The 19,547-nt window shown below is 39.7% G+C and overlaps 2 protein-coding genes across 12 annotated transcripts in view; both read right to left on the reverse strand.

Moving 5' to 3' along the window:
- Nucleotides 1–4,617, reverse strand: part of pebp4 (phosphatidylethanolamine binding protein 4) — a 59,124-nt gene extending 54,507 nt beyond the window's left edge. The window contains exons 1-3 of one of the 2 annotated variants that reach the window (XM_077561620.1): nt 4,304–4,617; nt 3,812–3,915; nt 3,127–3,262 (exon numbers count right to left, since the gene is read on the reverse strand). In XM_077561620.1, the coding sequence (XP_077417746.1) occupies nt 3,127–3,262; nt 3,812–3,915; nt 4,304–4,306 (243 nt within the window). In that variant the 5' untranslated portion in view covers nt 4,307–4,617. The remainder of the gene's footprint in view (nt 1–3,126; nt 3,263–3,811; nt 3,916–4,303) is intronic. The other variant, XM_077561619.1, reaches the window with a different exon arrangement.
- A 477-nt stretch (nt 4,618–5,094) lies between these two features.
- rhobtb2a (Rho related BTB domain containing 2a) overlaps nt 5,095–19,547 on the reverse strand; it is a 62,962-nt gene continuing 48,509 nt past the window's right edge. For 7 of the 10 annotated variants that reach the window (XM_077561638.1, XM_077561642.1, XM_077561637.1 and 4 more), the window contains 10 exons: nt 17,310–17,441; nt 14,610–14,811; nt 14,394–14,497; nt 14,140–14,325; nt 12,658–13,598; nt 10,634–10,752; nt 10,116–10,266; nt 9,943–10,031; nt 9,659–9,764; nt 5,096–7,705 (listed from right to left, as the gene is read on the reverse strand). In XM_077561638.1, coding sequence (XP_077417764.1) covers nt 7,500–7,705; nt 9,659–9,764; nt 9,943–10,031; nt 10,116–10,266; nt 10,634–10,752; nt 12,658–13,598; nt 14,140–14,325; nt 14,394–14,497; nt 14,610–14,811; nt 17,310–17,441 — 2,236 coding nt within the window. In that variant the 3' untranslated portion in view covers nt 5,096–7,499. Of the gene's footprint in view, nt 7,706–9,658; nt 9,765–9,942; nt 10,032–10,115; nt 10,267–10,633; nt 10,753–12,657; nt 13,599–14,139; nt 14,326–14,393; nt 14,498–14,609; nt 14,812–17,309; nt 17,442–19,547 lie in introns of all 10 variants that reach the window. The other 3 variants (XM_077561644.1, XM_077561645.1, XM_077561643.1) reach the window with 2 other exon arrangements.

A 19,547-nucleotide genomic window follows, 5' to 3' on the forward strand; every position in this document is an offset into this window, starting at 1 on the left:
TAATCACACTCGTGCTTTAAAACCCTCGTTCCATCCATCCAAATGTCTACCAAAAGAAAGGCAACGTTTGAAAGCCCTTTTGGCTTTGATCCCGACTCCTGTGACTTTAAAGTTTGTGTCTTCAAGACATGTTTACAACTTTCATGATAGGAACAAATGCAACCAGTGTTAAAATAAAGCTAGACTTTTTAGCTATTTCACTTGCTTGGGATATCATTTAGTCTCTCTGGATGTTAACTGGAGGCCAAAGTAATAAACACACCTCTGCGTCTATAGACCAAAAGCAGGGGTGGCCAAGTTCGGTCCTCGAGAGCCTCTATCCAGCCTGTTTTCCATGTCTCCCTCGTTCAGCGCAGCTGAATCGAATGATCAGCTCATCAGCAAGCTTTGCAGAAGCCCGATAACGATCCTGATCATGAATCAGATGTGTTAGTGGTGCGAAACATAGAAAACAGGCTGGATAGGGGCTCTCGAGGACTGAACTCGGCCACCCTTGGACCAAAGTAATAAAAACACCAAGCCTCATCTCTAATCATTTCTACTACTATCATTCTTCTTTTTTTTTGTTTCACTGTTACCATTTTTATTTCACATCTCACTCAGTGGAATGTTTTCAATAATTTGTTTAGCATTTTATGAGTTGATCTTATTCAGATTTCAAAACAAAACTTAGAAAATAAAGAAATAAAAATGTATTAGTAAAAACACCAAACCAACATAAAAGTAAACTGAAAAACTTTATAACATAGCGCACAAGTATAACACACTACATTTGTTGACAAGTGACTTGTTTGGAAGCTAACCAGTGTGTGGCAAGCTTGCTAGCTAGCTAGCGGAGAGGCTAACATAGCAGTTTACATCATTTTTGCTCTTTGCTCTATTGTCCAAGACCGCAAAGAGATGAGACTCAACTGTCAGAAAATACAAACGAGTTCTTTGTTCACAAAAACAGTTGGCAAGACCTCAAGTGAACACCTAAACCTACTAATTTAAAGCAGCTAAACATGTTTCACAGTAACTTCCTGTTCACATTCATCTTCTCATTTCAGCTTTTTTTTTTTTTAAACCAACACAAAAAGAAAGTGAAACAGTCAAACCATTGATTCTGGCTGAAATGAGGTCTCGTCAGGTGAGCATGCGATCCTCACATGCCAGGCAACATGAAAGACCCAAAGACTTATTTTTCCACAATAATTGTGGTTAGCTCCAATTTCAAAGCGTTGGACTTAAGAGGTTTCACTGTATTTAGAGGCGTGTTTATAGGCCTAGTGCCTATTGCACTCCGTTACAATTACTCAGCAGGCATGCCTCCCTTCTCAGCATTGAAGTGGGTGTAACAGTGGGTGGATTCAAGCCGAAGCATCCACTATTCTGTACCGCTGCCACAGGTTTGCGAGGCTGAGTGGCAGAGAATAGCAGTGGCACATTGACAGAAAGCGTGGTGGACTGGCACAGCAACAATACAAGCGACAATCACAGCCCTTCAATTGCGCCAATTTGCTCGAGTGTCAGGGAAACGGGGGGAATTACATTTCAAAGCAAATAAAGTTTGTATTGATTTCTTTTTACGTGTAATGCGTTTTGCTGTCTGGTCATAACTGTGAATCAGTCCAGACACTATTATAGGACCATAGATCAAATGGCGTTTGGGCAATAGATCATGTTCAAACGGAACTGCTTAGCTGTTGAATCCACAGAGGAGATCCTAAATCCAGTTGGATTTCAATTACATTTTTTCATGTCAACTTCAATAAGGGCACTGTAATGCTCTCAATTGGTTGCAACACAAAACTATGATTAGAAAATTACACTTATTCTCATCTTCCGAGTACAGCAAATGGAGTCAAGTGCAAAACATTTGACTTTACCTTACAGTTTCTTTTAAGAACCAAGTCACCTGAAAGATTTGACCGGGCATAGTTATCATCTGACTTCTATTTTTCTATGGTGCTCGGATTGTGGGTGAGCTGGAGCCCATCGCAGCTGACTTTTGTCAAGGGACGGACGGCGCGCACACACACACACACACACACACACACACACACACACACACACACACACACACACACACACACACACACACACACACACACACACACACACACACACACACACACACACACACACACACACACACACACACACACACACACACACACACACACACACACACACACACACACACACACACACACACACACACACACACACACACACACACACACACACACACACACACACACACACACACACACACACACACACACACACACACACACACACACACACACACACACACACACACACACACGACTGGTCGCCAGCCAATCACATGTAATCTACAAACAACCTTTCACACACATATTCCCACCTATGGGCAATTTAGAGTTTCCAAACAACCTAACATGCATGTTTTTGGAATGTTGGAGGAATTGCACAGAGAAATGAGCTGCAATTTTGCACCTTGGACACCCTACTGCCACTGTCTAACTTTAACACAAGCATACATGAACTAAAATTTTAAAACTAGATCCAGAATAAAACATAATTTTTTAAACTGATTCACTTTTTTTTCCCTCAACAAATTAGCCCTGCATTTAATTTTTAAAAAAAATATCCTCCAAAACATTTAGACTCAGAGCTTGGTGCTGCACTGTTCTTTATAGATAAATGTGTGCTAATCAAATTATATTATATAAAAGCATGTAAAATAAAAAATAAAAATAAAAAATGAAATCACAGTACTGTACATTCATCCATTGTTCATTGCGGTACAATGAAGTGCTAGCACCACCCACTGGAGTTTGATTGGGACAGAAGGCAACTTCAATGGCAACAAATATGAGACAATAGTGCCCTCTGGTGTTAACAAAGGGGGATGCACATTTTCACTATTGAAATGATATTAAATGTCCCATAACTGTTCACTTTTGTGTTTTACCATCTAGACAGTTCTTCAGTTTGTACTTTGCAATCAATATCCCTGTAGAACATTTATAGAGTTGTCTTTTCTTGAACAAGTTGTAAGACATTATGAGATTATCTGAGATGTGACTGTTTATGGTTACCGCTATTCAATTAGAATAGACACACGCACATTGATTATCTACCGCTTGATTAGCTTACCTCATCCGCTTCAGGGTATCGAATAGTTGGAGCTTCCCATTCGGTGGTGAGCTTCTTTCGAAGATTCCTGTCATCCTTTGGAACAATCAGGCATCCATCAACGTGCAGCTCTGGGTACAATACCTCCAGGCCGTCGCTTAAATGAACAGAAAAAGAATGATTAATAATAATAAAATTATAATTACTTTTTGCGCCATGATTATATGCTGTGGCTTACTCAAAAGGATAGTCGTAATGCATAAACCCTCGTCAGCCACAACAGGACACATTTTAATCAGAATCATTTATTAAATACGGGCAATGCAATTTAACAGTTACAGTACAAAGAAGGCAACCAAATTTCAATTGATCAAACCTTTATTAATATAGCACCTTTCATAGTTCAAAAGCAATAAGTAGCGCGAAAGCTGAAGAATAAAAATGTATTTGAAGACTAGTTTTAAAAATGGACAGTCTAGGAGGCCTGCCTAATGTTTACCGGGAGGTCATCCCAAAGAGAGGGGCTCGATCCCCTCTGAGCCTCCATTTAATCCTGGGTACCTGACTGTTTATTGACTAAATGTAAACAGATGGATGGATGGATTGACAGATAGATTTCTATTCACCCAGTAATGAGCACAATGTCAAATGAACAACTCACTGAAGTCAATGAGTCTACAGTTTTATTTTCTTCGACAGTGCTTACCGGCAAAAAGAAGCATCCTCAGAGCTCAGGGTGCCTGCTGTGACCCCCCCGTGGCGAGTCCCCCACATTGAGCCACATAAGAGCAGGAAGACAGGAAGCACAGTCTGCACAATAGATGGAAAATAGTAGACTACTAAGTAGTGCCTTACTATGTTAGACAATAGGACTTGTGATGACACCTGTTGAATACAGTTAGCGACTATTTTACGCAATGGTCGACAACTTTTGTGTTGGTGTGTCTGCGTGTCGGTGGCAGCAGTGCTTAGCATGTTGATCTCATTTGTCATAATAGCAGCATGTTTGTCATTGCTAGCTTGGCGCTTGACACTTTAGCTAGGAGCAAAATGAAACCCGAAAATGTCAACAAACCACAGAGTTCGTTGTTTGTTCATGTTTACCACATGAAAGCAGCAGTACAACTCGTTCGATACTTTGAAGGCACGGCAAAACTTTCCATAACTTTCATGAACAAAGTGCGACATATATTCATACCATCGCGTTGAAGTTCCTGCTTCCTTCCGACGTCCTCGAGTCGTAAGCGGGCGCGTTCAGGATGCCACAAAAATGTCTGATGGGTCACTGAATGAACTCACACCTCTCCCCAACGTAGTCCACGTTCCGCCATTTCCGCCAACCGCCCCACCTCTCTTTTAGAGGCACGAATCGAATCTAAAAACTAATCATGTTATTATTATTACTTAAAATTAAGTTGTCTGATTCACTTAATTAAAATCGCGTTATCAACCTGTACCAGACTTGTACTTATGGTTAACAAAATATATATAATTATATATTATTAATAAACTGTGTACATGGCGGGGAATTTTGGATTCTAGCCAATCAGTAACGAAAGTGCTTCGTGACTGATTGGCTCCTGGCTTGTCAATCACACTTCTTGCGTAACCACCTGTCGTGATTGTTTTTTGTGCATGGCAGGTCTTTGTTTTGTTTTTCCTGGCAGCTCAGGCAGGCGGGTGTGGCTGGCAGCTGATGGGACACACCTGGGCTCAATTAGTTCATCAACCTTCTGAATAAGAAGCCTCTTAGAATTCCATCTCATCCGTTAGTACTACACGGTATATCTTGCAGTGTTACTAGTTTTGCATTATGTCTGATGTTACCACAAAGTTTTTGTAACCTGTTCCCCCCCTGGACCTTTGTTTTTTGCTATATTTTTCTTCGTGAAGATTCTCCAACAAAATTCAAGTGTCTTGTGGTCTTCAAATAAAATACTAGCCTCAGACACACAAACTCCAAAAGATGCTCACATTTTTATTTTTTTTATGTAGTAAATTTATTTACATATTTTCAAGAACACATGCTACAGAATTTCAGATCAATAAACAATACAAAGATATTTTTGAGAACCAAAACCACCTGATGACTTAAGGAAAACGTCATCTCGGCTTGGAACACTGAGAAAACATTCAAGTTCTTTTTTTTTTTCTTCTGAATTTCCAAACAAGGCCTCTTAAACTATGCAATAGTGATTGTGCAGCATATACATATTTATATATTCCTGGTGCTGCTTAAGCTCCCTTTGGTTTGTGCTTCTCTGCAGCGGCAATATTAGCACCCAAACACAAAAAGGGCCCTAGAATGAATTTGATTATCTTTTTCTTTTTATTTCACCTGATGTCATCTACATATCTAATGATTCATGTCATTTGAATAGAACCTTTTGCTACAAAGCAGTGCAAATTTGTAGTTTCAAAGTCAGAAATGTCAATATGCACAGTAGAAAACCTTTTGTTAAATATGCAATAGATCATATCGCTTGCAGTTATTTACAATTTCAACTTTCAGTTTAATTTCCCATGGCCACCTTATTTTTATTTTTTTTTATTGAATAATTCAGGCGTCATTGGAGTAAACTAATTTTAGGTCCCTGCATTCATTAAATGGCTAATGCTGCAAACTGATGTTTTTTTTTTTTTTTGTTGTTTTTAGCTTAGCTTCTTCTTGGCCAGAATGTTAGATTTGCTTTGTGTTGTGAGCAATAAACAAGATATGCAGAGTTCAAACTAAAGCACTCAAACTGCACACCAATTGCTTGACATCCACATTCTGAAACATGAACAGATACCCACAAAGTAACACTACTTGACATTAAATTACCATACACTGATACTGTACATTAAGGCGTGAGGTGTCATTGATGCGAAACATCAGCAGAAGTTTCTCTAAAAGCAATACGCCGAGGCATTAAAATGCATGTTCATGAATGAAATACATCACTGGGAAAAACAATATCAATAGCTATTATTCTGCTGATGAACTATTAATTAACAATGTGGAGTCTCAACTGGATTTCACATGCAATATTGTTGCTGTGTCCAATGAAAAGCATGTACTGTATATGTATTTTATCAGCTTTTTCTTTTTCGGAGAGGAAATGCATGCTTTTCATTGCACAACAGTGGCGGGGAAGCTTTTTCCCATTCAAAGAGATTTTTTTTTTTTTTTTTGTGAAGTCAATAAAATACCTTATTCATGATGTGTAGCAATATGTCCATATGGTACAAGCAGGAAATCCGTTTAGACAGTAGTTTCATTTTAATTTCCCTTTCCCCATCTTGGACTCCAAATATTTCATAATAAAAATAAACCCAAAGTGCTTTATTGATTCTATTGTATAATCTTCATAGAGATGTTTCTACGTTGTAATGTATGTCTAATTTAAACATCTCTACTTTACAATACATCACAGTAATGTCACTGGAGGCCAGCGGAATGAGTCATCGGGTCATTTTTTTCCACAACAGTAAGTAGCTGCACATAAACGATTAGTCAAGTCTATATTCCGGAACGTATGAATCCGTTATAGTGTGCCGTCCTGCTTTCCGCCTGCAGTGCACAATATAATGTAACTGCACATTACACAAACACAGATAATCGAACATTCAATGTACAATTTACAATCCTCCCTTGTTCACCCAACATGTTTGCAAAACCAATGCAATGCTGCCGTTTACCCTACAAAAAACAAACATACAACACACGACATGACAATTTCAAACACTGTAGTGCAAGGTGTGAGAAATTACCATTAGGGTTTTTTTTTGGGGGGGGGGGGGGGTCCCTTTTGCATTCATGTAAACGTCAGCCCTTTTGAGGCCACAGACAAGATCACGACACATAATAAATACTGAGCGACTCACTTTTAGCTCTGCAAGGTGAATACAAACATTCAAGGGGGAAAAAAACACACACACGTGCCAAATAGTGTCACATTTGGTTGGACACGATTCTAATTAACATGGCCGACAAGCGACGATCCTGTTGTTGATGACAGACTGTACTCATTGTGTGGTCGATTGTACAAACACTTAAGGGCAAAGTGCTATATCTCTGAGACTCGGGTTCTGTGTTGGTTTTGCTGGTTGTTGCAGCTAATAAGCAGCACTTGGTTATCCGTTCAGGATAGATGAAAATCAATATCATACAGATGAAAAGTTCTTATATATATATTCTCTTTTGAATTGTGGGTCATTTGTAACGTTTTTTTTTTTTTATTTATTTTTTTGGGGTGAATGACACTTCAGTCCCGTGGGCACCATGAATAAACAGGACAAATTAAGCAGATCTTGAAAACTTGACTTCTGTATTTGAATGCAAACAAACAGGAAGTAAACCTGTGCGGCTACAGTAAGATAATTAGCTGTGGGCACGGGCTTACCCTACTTGCTCAGATGACAGCGGATGAACCAGAAGATGAAGAGTTTGAGTTGGGGGATGAGGGAAGGTTCCAGAAAAGCCACTTGCGTTTACACTGGCGCCTCTGGTAGAGGTAGTCCTCTTTGTCACGCTCCTTCCGAGCTCTTTGGTAGTGATCGTCCTCTTTCAGGAACCACACTGGTGGCCAGCGATGCTTTTCAAAGTAGTCTTGGTTGTCTGCATTAGAAAGAGAAAATGACTCCATGATTTGATTCAGTCATTCCCTGCAGTAGCTCGGAGCAAATCCCCATACATGCTTTAATCAGTACAATCTTCAAATCAATTCTAAAACGGGCTGGTAGCCAATGAGGTGATGCTAAAATTGGGGTGATGTGGTGCCACCTAAAGGAATTAGTGAGAAGCCCAGCTGTTGCATTCCGCGCCAGCTGGAGGAGAAAGAGTGATTTTTGACTAATGTCGGACAGGATTGAGTTGCAATAATCTAACCTGGAGAAAATTAGAGCATGAATCAGTCATTAGCGCATTCACTCGCAGCCATTTTCACCGAAGCAACCACCTTCGCTCCGGGCTGTTTCACTGGATTTTGACGGATTTTGCAAGGCCGACAGAATATTCTATTCTATTGCTATAAAAAAACATGGAACCACATAAACAATACGAAGTAAATTGCGATAAATTAATCAGACATATATGTTACGATTTGGAACGATGGTCCTCACTCCCACTCTCTTTGCTTGGTCGTGTGGAAAGTATACGTATGAATGCAAAAAAAAAAAAAAACATGGAACCTACCAAAAGAAAGATTAGAGTTACTTCTTTCATCAGGGAAAAACAAACAAACATATTTCTATCTGTTTCCGGTTTGCAGCAATAAGCATGATTATATAGCTCAATTTCATCATTATTCGCAAATCTGTTTAAAACAGTGGGGAAAACAGCTTGTTGCAACATGGCCCTGGTTGATCTCTTATACTCTGCTTCCACCCGCTGACCATTTTTGTAATAACTACCATTGCTTCAAGCGTTCTTTTCAGTCCAGAAGCTGCATCAAAGCCTTCTGTATGCTTTAGCATAAAACAAAACAACAACAACAACAACAACGTATAAATACGTTTTTGGGACCATGGTAATATTTAAAATAGAACGTATTCATACGTTTTGGGGAGCAAATGAGTTAATGATGGGGTTTGGTTATAAAGATGAAAGGAACATGATTGGACAACTTTATTGATAAGGGTCGCAGATGTGAATAAGTGAATAAACCAAGGCTAGATTTAAAAATGTTGACTGGTATGTTTTTAAGTTGTTGAAAGGATATGAACTCACTTTTAATATAAACAAAAAAAAACTATTCTTGGGTCAGCCACAGTGCTGTTGACGTGCCAACCAGTCTGACCTTAGTCCTAATGATACCTCAGTCATCTGGGGGTCAGTACCTCCCACAATCAATATATTGATGTTTGACTGAAATCTAAAAACAACAATCAATGAGATTGGAATGTAAAGTATGCTATCATGTATCCTGCGCAATGTCAGAATTCTTTCATGCGACAAAAATGATAAACATGTTTCCTATTAAAAAAAAAATAGGGTGAAATGATAGGAACAAATGCCAGTGTTAACCCTGGAGAACCCAAGACCCCTTTTCTTCTTTGGAAAATTATGAATTATACATTAAATGACTGCTATAAATTCACTGAACACCAAAATATATGGTTTTTTTTTTTCAATTTATTCCCTAATTTAGGATTAGGGCGAAATTTGACCCTTTGGGATTTAGGGGTATCATTTCGAAAAATCAGAATAACAAAAACTCAGTCAGTAATCTATTTAGAATTTAAGAAAATAATCAATCAAATACACAGCTACATTGAACAATATATATTTTTTGTTTTATTTGTTGCATTTTAGCTATCTTGTCACCACCACTCTGGCTCATGTAAGTGCAATATTCATCCACTAGATGGCCCCATGCAGGGGTCAGAAGTGGCACTCTGGACTTTTGAAGTTAAATTTGTAAAAAAAAAAAAAGGTCTTTGTTATTTGAGTAGCAGAATTTATAGGGGCCAAATTTGACCCCGTGGGTTCTCCAGGGTTAAAGGGGATTTACTAAAGCTTTTACATGCCAGACAAGCATTGACTAAATGAGAAGATGTTTCAGGTCCTTACCTGCAGACTTGGCCTTCATGTCTCTGGGGAACTTGCGGCAAACACTGTTGTAGTTGGTGCAGATGTGGTGAAGGCACCAGCCAGTCAGCTGCTGGGCACCGTGGAACTGCGCAGAACATATACACATCAATGACTGTTTTTTTGTTTTGTTTTTTTTAATTCACAGGCAGCTGTCTTCATCACTAGCATGCAGTACGGATTACAGTATGCTGGGCAGCACAACAATGTCGACTTCCACAAGAGATTTCTGGCACTGATTTACGACGATAGGAGTACCGCAGTACCTGGGCCATGTCCAGATACACCAGAACCTCTCCATCAATGTCAGCCCCCATCATTGCGGCCTCTGTCAGCACAGTTACTGTGTAGAGTTCTACAAGAAACGTTGGGTGATTTAAGCCAGGCAACGTCACTCGGTCTCAATTGAAATAACTACATTGTGGATGTCAATGATTACCTGTAAGCGCAACCAAGTGGGGGAGGCAGAGACGATTGGCAAGAACAATAAGCTCCATCGCATCCAGGTCAGTGCGAGAACAGAAGCGGCCCGTGTAAAGATACTCGAGCACGGCCCTCATACAGCTGCGGGTGGTGTTGGGGAACAGCACCTTGGAGATCCACATTCAGAGGATTTTCAACCGCACATGCTAAGCTACGCACAATAAATCATTTGTTTTTCTACCAGCTGAAACGGAACCACTGAAGCCAGAGTGATTCTATTACGACACATTTGCAAGCCTCTAATTGGATTTACCCTTTTGTACACGGACCGCACAGCTGAGTGGTGTTTTACTTGTGAAATTTGCTCCTGTGGCGTGCGCTACTCCATTTGGCAGTAATTACATTGACAACATGGAGTTTAATGAGTACAAATTACGAACAAAATCTGATCATTTGCACAAACAAGTGCAGGTCATTCTTGGATTTAAAAAAAAAAGAATGGATTTACTTCATAGAAGATTTATTCTATCTTACCTCTTTGGTGCAACTCTCCACAAAAGGTCCACCAAACATGGCTGCCATCCAATCACAACTTGAGATGAGCAGAGGCTTGTGGGCCATTATGGTTCCATCATCTAACTTGAAAACGACATCTGGGCGACAAAGATGACACATTATTTTTAACGGGAGTCGCAAAAACACAAACTCAGGAACGCCAGCAACAGGATAACTGTCTGGTCTTGCCAAAGCACAACTTGTATATGACATAATGACTTGCTTCAGAGTGAGTTGTTATGGTTTGTTGACCAAGTCAGCTGCTTATGTATATCTGCTAAATTTGCCATCAGACACAACTAGATAACCACAACCAACCTCAACCGATGTACTTATCTATAGTGAATGAGTTTTAAATGAGAAGTCAACCCCCAAAAATTATATGAACAACAAAATGTTCTATGCAGACCCACCAGTCTAAATACGCTATTATGGTTAATATTGTGTTAGTAGAATATGAGTTAAGCAGAAAAAACCCAGTCGTTTTTATCAATATCAGAAGGTGGCCATTTTGCCACTTGCTGTGGAGTGAAAATGACATCACAGTTGTTCAGGTCTCAGGTAACAACCAATCACAGCTCAGCTTCAGAAAACGGGTGAGCTGTGATTGGTCATTAAGCAACTGTGATGTCATCTTCAGTCGACAGTAAATGGCAAAATGGCCACCCCCTGAGATGGATCAAAACGGCTAGATTTTGCTTCATAACTCATATTACACAAATGTAATATTAATCAGAATGTCATGTTTAGACTAGTGAGGTCGTTTTAATTGTATCCGCCATTTTTAAATTTAGTCTCAGTTTTAGTCCAGTTTCACTCACAGTTATTAGTTTTTAATCATAGTTAGTCAACCTCATCCTGTTTTATTTTGTCAATTTTTTGTCAATTATAAATCTAGCATTTTAGTCTTCATTTTAGTCAAAGAAAATATAATTTTATTCATCTAATTTTAGTCAACAAAAACTGTCAACATTTTAGTCTAGTTTTAGTCAGGACAATCATTTTACCCCTGCATATTTTTTTTGTCAGCAGATTATGTTGAACATTTTAGACCTAAAAACTATTTCACATGAAATTTTCTTTCATCTTTTTAATGAAAAACAACTTCACACACAATTACAGTATAACAACAAGCGGCTACTATGGCGCCATGCTATGAGCTAGTAAATTAGCCATCATTAGTTAGCGGTTGGATTAACATTATTGTTGGAACGTTATAGCCGTTGGATTAATGTTACGTTATAACTATAATTGACTTTTTTGGGGGGTAAACTTTTCACCATGAATACACTTCTTGTCTGTCTCATGTGTTTTTGCGCATGTTGCAGTCGCTAGCTGCGGATTTGAAAGGGGGGAGGGGGGGCTTGTCACATGACAGTGTCACAGTGACAGATTAGCGGACAAGATTTTACAAAATCCTATAATTTTCGTCTCGTTTTTGTTAATAAACTAAAATGTCCATAGATTTTTAGCCCAGTTTTTATGAAGTGAAGTACATTTTCGTCTCGTCTTCATTAGTCGACTAAAATGCACCCTGATTTAGTCCCAGTCTAGTCTAGTCAAATTCTAGTCTGGTGATAAATGTGTGTTGACGAAATTATTTTTAGTTAGTTTTCGTTGACGAAATGAACACTTATAGTGAGGTCACATATAACTTTTTTTTTTTTTTTTTTTTTTTGAGAGAGCTCAGTATTGTTCATTCGGTAATTTTACCGATTTGACATGTCATCATCATTGCTCTCTTTATTTATTTATTTATTTATTTATTTTTTTGTATGTGGGTGAGTATGTGTGTGTGCGTGCTTGCGAGTGTGTGTGTGTGTATTCATTAGTTCACCTAAAACCAATTAAAAAATCCCATACCGTTCACCTAAATATAACATATAACATATTATTGTCACTTCCCCTTTAAGGATAGAGACAATATGATTACAAGAGTGGACAAAATGAAATGTGGTAATTTGCCTGACTTTGGCAAGATGATAGAAAACCTTTGTATCTACCAGAGAAGGTTCCTTTAGCCAAGCACTCTTTGACTCGGTTTGTTCGGCGTACATGGAAGGCTTTGGTGATTTCTTGGTTCATGAAGGCTTCATTGTTGAGTATGTTTGCCACCATCATGCGCAGATCGAACACCTCCAGCAGCTCGGCGATGTGCGCAATGTGCATGAGCTCCTTCTCGTTCTCGTCCAGCTGGCCCGTGTACAGGTAGCGAAGCACTGCTCGAAAGGGTCCCAACTGCATGGACTGGTCCATGTGCACTACGGTCATGGGTCTGGGACTGTACGTTATGGGGTCGTCCACAAGCTCCTCCTGGATGCTGACGAACGCTCGGCTCCAGGAGGAAAGCAAGCGCCCCCGACGGCCTCCCTCCGAGTCTTTCAGAGTTCCGTCGCTGGTGCAGGCTCTCAGGTTGGCCCGGTCGCCTTCGTCGCTGCTCTCGCACACGTCGAAGCTAGCGGCGCGCATCAGCAGCTCTCGGCCTGATAGGGGACCGCGAGTGGGCCGTTCGCTCTCCTCGCTTTGCGTTTCCATAATAAACAGGTCGTAGAACTTTGAGGAGGACGTTGATAAGTATATCTTGTGCGCAAAGATCTTTTGGCGCTCCTGTAGCACCAAGATGACATCAGCACAGTGCGGGTCCTCCAGAAGACCGACCGGGTGCTCTTCTGTGGTCGTCGGGGGCGGCGGCACAGTGATTATCGGCGGCGGGGGTTTTGGCGGCAGGAACGGCGCCTGGAGGAGCGGCCGCTGCACGTTTCGGAGATGAGACTTCCAAAACTGCAGGTGGCGGCGTGAGATCAGCGCAGCCCGGATAGCGTTATCAAACACGTCCTTGACTCCAAACTGAGCAACAACGCTGGTTTCGTAATACGGCACTCCTAACTCTTTGGCCACCTCCCGGCCTCTCTCTGGTGGAAGTATCTCATTGGATTTGATGGGTCTGAAAAGGGAAAAATATGAAGGTATCATTTTTTTACAGGATTTGCACATACAGGTGCATCTCAATAAATAGATGAAGACATTAAATAAAAAAAAATAAAAAAAATACATATATATTTTTTTTAAAAATAAGAATAAAAATAAGAATAAATAAATAAAAATGATACATATATTTTTAAATATTTAAAAATATTTATATATTTTTTTTTAGGCTGGCGGGTCTAATTTAACAATTCATTTAATTTTAATTTAATAGCATTAATCAAAATCTTCAACATTCATTGACAGATACGGTAACTGTGTATATATACCTGGCAAAATTCCAACCTTTACCACAAATACTGTCAGCTAGGTGCGGTAAAGAGAGTATAGAGATGACGTCAGAGCACCCTGAGTGAAACCTTTAATTGCTTTTGGGTGATGCTATGATCTCATTGCTTTAATATCTTAATTGGCCATCAGTAATTGCTCAGTGATTTTGTTCTTTAAATAGCCATCAGTCAACATAATCATTATTCCAAGTCTTAAATGTTGCGTCATACCTTGCCAAAGGCCTTCGTGCCCTGTTCACTGCCTCCAGGTCTGCGTAGCGCAGGTCCAGCTGACAGCCCACCAGGATGACGGGCGCACGGGGGCAGAAGTGTTTAATCTCCGGGTACCACATGGTCTTCACGTGATACAGAGAGTTCGGGTTGGCAATGGAGAAGCACAGGACCACCACATCGGACCTGAAAGAAAGAAAATGCGTTCAGAAAATGGATGGATGGATGGATGGATGGATTTCCTTTAACCTCACCTGCCGTAAGCGAAACGTCTGTCCTTGTGGTGGTCTCCAAAAGTATCCCACAGACGGAGGGAAACACTGACATCATCCACGACATCTCTGGAGCGTTCCAAAACCTTTAAAAAGATCAACTATGCCATTGAATCATACATTTCCTAATCATGAGTGGCTAACCACAAAGGTGAATGTATTCAAATAATCAAAATGATGCTGAGTCAGCATCCTCACCTCCTGGCATACTCTGTACTGGTCTATAGCCCAGACGGTGGGCACATGTGTAGCCAGTAATTGGTATTGTGTGAGTGTGGCGTTGCAGGCCCTGGCACAGATAAGGCGGGTCTTTCCCACGGCGTTGTCTCCGACCACCACACACTTGATGGTTTCAACGTTAGGCCTCTCATAGTCCATATCAGAATCTGTCAAATGCGAGCTGCGGAAAAGCAAAGACCAAAGCGGAACGTTGCATCAGTGCGCGGGGAATCCTTCGATTGGACGTGAATCGATGCGGATAGTAGACAATGTGACGCCGCCTGCGCGCTCTGCACACGGAGCGAGCGGTGAATGGTCTCGTGACTTCCCATTCGCAAGTCCTCTGTCCTTGACGTGATGTCACAATTTGGAATTTAAAGGGGCAAGCAGAAATAAATAGAAAGCACTCTTTTACGTTGAAAATGCAGTTCTCGACAAAGCCACACCCGAAAAAATGCTGGTTGACTTCCAAATTGTTCTCATTTCAAAACAAAAATTAACTCTTTGACTGCCAGACGTTTTCAGAAAAGGGATGCCGTGGGTGCCAGCCGATTTAAGCATTTTTGATTGATCTTTCAAGGTCCACAGAAAATTATGTGTTTGGACTATGGAAACACACATACTGCCAAATGAAGGATAGGACTCTCATCTTTCATCAGAAAAAAAAAGTTTGTTTCTACCTTATTCCGTTTTTCAGTAATCAACAATAGAAAATGGTTAGTTTCACCTCTGTTTTGAAACAAACGTCTTTTAACGTCTTTGGCACTCCTCCATAGGATTTTACTAAACGTTATTTAACGTTTTTGGCAGTCAAAGAGCTAAGTAGGTCCGAATTTTAAAATGTTACCATCATAAAATCTGTATAAACTGCACGCTATTTGCATTCTGAGCTGTTGTATACTACAAAGTAGTATGAGGACCAATTTTTAACCCAAAATAGTCTGATAAATTCAGCATGTTTTTCCTTTTCCTTGGTCCACTTGACACTTGGAAATGGCCGCACAACTCCCAAACTCAGTTTCAATTCAGCGTGACTTTTGTGGGCAATGCATGCATTATGGATTGTGCTTTTGACTGCATGCTATTTAAAATGTTCTTAGGTAATGAATTGTACAAGCAGCCAGAGCCTTTCCCGTGTCACATTGATGTAATCAACATAACATGCTTAGTTTAAATGTATAGTGGTTATGAAAAGTCTACACACCCCTATTCAATTGCTAGTTTTTATAATATGAAAAATGAGACCAAGATAAGTAATACCAAAACTTTATCCATAAAATGTGAGCTCCTGAATTATTTTTTTCCCGATAGCTGTGAAAATAACTGGTATACTGTAATGTGCACACACTTGTAGCTGCGAGTAAAATATATTTTTCAACGAATTAAAGAAGGGGGATGAAGAAATGGCAAAAATAAATATTTTATGCGTGTGTGTGACTTTCAGCTTGTCATGTTCAAAAATGGAACAGCAGAAACAAAATTTGACACTTGACTTAACTTAAATGACAATTAAGTTGTTAAGATGTTTTTTTTTTCTGTTGGGTACACGATGGACTGGTTGCCAGGCAATAGCAGGACAAATATACTGTAGATAAACAACCTTCCACAGTCACATTTACACCAACAGACAATTTGGAGTCATCAACTAACCTAAAAACAAAAACAAAAAACCCTGTTTTGGACTGTGGGAAGAATCCAAACGTGCAAACTCCACACAGGAAGGCCTGAGCCTGAATTCGAACCCTTAACTTCAGAACTATGAGGCGGATGTGCTAACTGCTCATCCGCTGTGCCGCCCGGGGGCTAATATACAGTATAAACGGATTATTTGTGCATCTGGACCTGGTGGCTGCTGAGGCAGGATTGGTTTCCAAGGTAACTGTAGCCTCTCCCCTTGTGTCAGTCACAGCTTCTATCAGTCGCTCATCTTTGTATTCAACCTGGAATTGTTCAATGGAGATTGTGGCTGAGCTACAATGGAAAGCCGATGTAATTTATGTTTGCGAGCGCAGGATAAAGACAGCCCTTGTTCTGATGAAAGAAAGGGAACGAGGACTGCGGCTAGTCATTGTCAATGGTGCTATTTTTGTCTGAATCAGAGCTGCTGCTTGACTACTGTACAGTTCTTAACAGCATTCTTCCATTTAAACACCTCCAGAATACAAATACAAGCTATGTTTACATGTGTATTCCGCATTGTTGATATTTTTTTCTCCATAGGGATCAATGCGTCTTCAGCCATTCATAAAACAAAAAAAAAACACTTCATTCAAATTTTGACGTCACTGAATGTGCCATCCCATTATAAAACATCTCTTGTAGTGAACATGCGGTGGGCCTCATACATAAACATCCCGCCTCTATTTTTCATATTCTGCTTTATAGACTTGCGCAGTACGGCCGGATGAAATCATGATAACGCAAAATATGATATTGGGGGGGGGGGGGGGGTCGTTTACAATGCATGTCAAGACAATCACATCTCCAACACCGAGTCTCTATCGTCATAAGGCTGTGCTGCATTACGCGTTACGTAACACGCCCGTCACTCCGTCACTCACTCTTGGCCGTGTTTATCTGCTCCCACCGCAAGAAAATGAGGAAAAACAACATTAAGGGGTACAAAAATAATCACACGCAAACCCGCCTCCCCCCCCCCCTCTTCTTCTTCCCGCTTACCGTAAGGCGAGGAAGTGCCGCATGGGGTTGGTGGAGGGACGAGACACAAAGCACGACTCCATCGGATGCGGCTTTGCACCTGGCGGCAACCCCTGTTTAACCTCATCTTCGTGGGCGGAGTAGTGGTCGAGGCTTCAAAAAAAAAAAAAAAACAAGTCTACTTCGGCTGGATCGCAAATAACACTACTATGATAATTCCGAATGGCGAGGACGCCGAGCTCATGCCGGTGTTCCGCACAGAGCTGCTGCCGCGACCGTCATGTGGATGGATCCACCTCCACGCATTCGGCCTCCGTGGCTAATAATAGGCAGGGGGGAGAGAGAGAGAGGAGGAGGGAGGGGGGGAGGGAGTGAGGGAGTGAAACCCGTCCATTACTAAACAGTGATCCACTTCAAAGTGCCATCAATCTCATTCCAAAGATCCTCGGTGGCCTAGAAAGAGGAACACATGCTATTTAATCGGTCTCCGCAGGGTGCTTTGGAGATCACATGCCAGCTCGTTGTGACGTAATGCTCTTGGCTAACTAAACGCCAAAGCTCAACAAGCACTAGTGAAATGGTTGGCAAGCTTTTTATGCTAACAGCTAAAAGTAAACAAATCAAACACTTAGCTCTCCAATTAGCGTCATCGTGGCCACATATTTATGCTCATGTTCTGCAGCTTTACATAAGACAACTGCATTATGCTGGATGCAGAACAATGAAAGCTTCTCTTTTCAGCTGTACATTATTTAATAATAATAATAATAATAATAATAAAATTGAAATAAAATAACTTGTTTTGTGGTATCCAATTTCAAAAATCACTGCTGCAATGTTCAGCCTGCACCACCAGGTGATGCTAATACTTTAGTTATTTTCAAACCTCACTCTACCCACATGCAGTAAAAAGGAAATGCTTGAAAAATGGCCTTCAAATTGATCTTAGGTTAGAAGCAATGCATAGCACAAAAACACTGGATTAACTAATTGCATACAGGCTAAAAAAAAACAAAAAAAACATTCATGTAGTACACAAACAGAATAAATTTCAGTTTATTTTTTATTTGTTGCTGCTTTATGGACGCAGACTGCCATTCAAACAAAATTATGCAACACGCCTACGAAAAATGTTTAATATAATCCAATACAGATCTGTAATTCATGTGTGTTGCCTAAATGATCCTACCAGCTTTTAAGTGAGCATCATTATGTTTGACGCAGCTCTAAATAGACACGTATTGTCGTGTTTATAAAATATATTATCATCACAAGTTATCATTTTTACACACAATATAGTTACTCTCAGGTTCCCCCATTCAGTTTTTAAGTGTGATTTACTTATTCTAGAACGGTCATCGCAATGAATACAAATGTACTGAACTAGTTTGATGTTCCCAAATGAATTATCAATCCATTAATTGCCACAAAATTATCAATCTCGCTAAAACTAGAGCCGATTCAAAGAAATGGATGTCGTTTCCGGACTCAGGCAGAATTACTCTAATGGTTAAAATGTCTTTGGCACTCTGGGGGGGTGGCTGGCCAGTAATTTAATTTAATTTAATTTAATTTTAATTTTTTGGTGGGGGGTATTATACGGTGTTTCAACTTTCAATTAAAGTGGAGATAATAGAACAAATTTCATGTTTTTTTTTTCTGGAGAGCTCAGTATTGTTCATTCGGTAATTTTACTGATTTGACATGTTATCATCATTGCTCTCTCTTTTAAAAAAAAAATATTTAAAATGTTTTTTTTTATTTTTATTTTTTGCGTGGGTGAGAATGTGTATGTGCCATGTGTGTGTGTGTGCGTGCGTGTGAGTGTGTATTCATTAGTTCACCTAAAACCTATTAACTCATTCACTGCCATTGACGACTATAGACGTCAAAAATTCATTCGAACTATTTCTATTAGTTTAACTTTTTCTTTCTCTTTAACATGTTTTCCCATTTTTGTTAACAAGAGTATGACAACCTAGAAAAAAATTATTGTACATTTAAAACAGATATAAAATTTGTGATTAATCGTGAGTTGTCATGCAATAAATTACGAAAAATTGTAATTGCCTGCCGCCCCAAATTTTTTATCTTTTCTTCTTAAAAAAAAAAAAAAAGAAGTAAAATTTATTTTAATTTTTTGTTTTTAATAATCTTTTATTTTTTTTAAACAAAAGAAAAAGAAAAGATTATAAAAAATTAGGGGCATACGGCGATAATTTTTTAAAATCCTAATTAATCGCATGACTTCACTAGTTA

Source organism: Vanacampus margaritifer, chromosome 3 (assembly GCF_051991255.1).
Source record: "Vanacampus margaritifer isolate UIUO_Vmar chromosome 3, RoL_Vmar_1.0, whole genome shotgun sequence".
Classification (NCBI taxonomy): Eukaryota; Metazoa; Chordata; class Actinopteri; order Syngnathiformes; family Syngnathidae; genus Vanacampus; species Vanacampus margaritifer.